The sequence below is a fragment of the Manduca sexta genome, chromosome 2, assembly GCF_014839805.1.
Source record: "Manduca sexta isolate Smith_Timp_Sample1 chromosome 2, JHU_Msex_v1.0, whole genome shotgun sequence".
NCBI lineage: Eukaryota > Metazoa > Arthropoda > Insecta > Lepidoptera > Sphingidae > Manduca > Manduca sexta.
The window spans coordinates 134737-136319 of NC_051116.1; the positions used below are offsets into that span (position 1 = coordinate 134737).

The window sequence follows — 1583 nt, forward strand, 5'->3', positions numbered from 1 at the left end:
AAATGATAAAAGAATCAGAAAACTAAAACCAGGTTTTTTGGTGAAAATATTCGTTATTAATGAATGATTTTTGGAACATTTCAGCAAAGGTGAAGGCGAATATGTGGTTTTATTTAGTAACGCAATGTCAAAATGAGCCTGTGTAAGCTTCATTAAATTCGGGTCCAGCTTGGGTAGCACATACTATATCGGCGTATAGGTAGTCACCACTGAGAGAAATACATGGTTACGTTCCTCTATCTCCAGATCTCCAGGAAGATCTCCAGTCAGGTAGACGTCGCTCGTAACCGGCCGTGGTCCCTCCGATAGTTCTTAATAGGAGGTGGTATATAGGCGTCGCGCAAATTCTGCCACCGCAATTCAGGATTGTCTATCGCCATCTAGTGTGAATATTGAGTACTAATTTCCTAATTGTCAATATTCGTCTCGCGGTTCCAGTGATGTTGACTAGATGGCGGTGTATACAAATTGTGCCCCCACACATACCATTCAAGTAAAATCCATTGTGTTAACTGGAGAGGTAAACATATCTCGTCAGACATTATTTGGAACCTACTCGCTCCCCTCATCATCTGGTGTAGTGGGTTAGTTTTTCATGCCGTATGGAAGGCTTAAACTTATTTTTGATACTTTACTAATTTCTTCACTCCATGATTCTAAGTTAAGTGCTTAGAGCTCATGACCTTCCGCATAACACCTCAGGAAGTTCGGAAAGAATGACTAGACCTGTTCGGAACTAGCGTCCCGGTCAACTTAAGCTGAGCTGCTTCCTTTTGCCTTTATAGTCCTATAATGTTACGATCCTAAATAATAATTAAGGTAACTAGATATTAAAGCAACAAACGGAATTTGATTTATCCATATATATTATAAAACAAAGTCTCCAAGCTGTCTGTCTGTATATGAACGATTTTCTCAAAAAAAGACTGAACGGATTTTTGTGAAATTTGGTAAGGAGATAGTTTAAGACCCTGGAAAGGTTTTAGGCTTTCCTAAGAAAATATATACCGGGAGTTTTATCCCGGAAAACTACATCACGCGCACGAAGTAGCGAGCAAAAGCTACTTATTTTATAAAGATTATCAAGTGACCCTATTCGTTCATTATTCGTTCATCGGTTGAAAATCGCTTCGTCTTATAACTTATAATATCGTGCATCTTCCACACGTTCGCTTGATTTATTTCGCAGCCGCACAGCATTAAGAGAAATAATTTGATCCACTGCGGATGCTGTATCGGGAACTGTTTATGTTAATGGAAATTGTAATGCCTACTTCTGGTATCTCTCCCGGTGGATTTCTTTGCTCATTATCAGCTGTATTTATGTCCGAAATGGCTATATGCTGCTATCATATCACGGGACGGAACATGGCGAAATTGAAAGAAACAAAGAAGAAGAAAGAAAAGAGTTTTATTGGCACAATATGCAGTTACACATAAAGTATTTTTTTTTAGATAATTAGATTAATGTGCCAACAATGGGCTACTTATTCAGCTTAATGCTGCTGCAATACAGCTGTAGCGCTGGTTTTCAATGAGAAGCCCAAGTGTCGCACGAATGTCCATTCGGTAAACAAACTAAA

General features: G+C 38.8%; 1 protein-coding gene across 1 annotated transcript in view; it reads right to left on the minus strand.

The window, feature by feature from the left end:
- Positions 1-552: 552 nt before the first annotated feature.
- LOC119188765 (nephrin-like) overlaps positions 553-1583 on the minus strand; it is a 12266-nt gene continuing 11235 nt past the window's right edge. Inside the window, exon 12 of the mRNA XM_037436607.1 lies at positions 553-572. Coding sequence (XP_037292504.1) covers positions 553-572 — 20 coding nt within the window. The remainder of the gene's footprint in view (positions 573-1583) is intronic.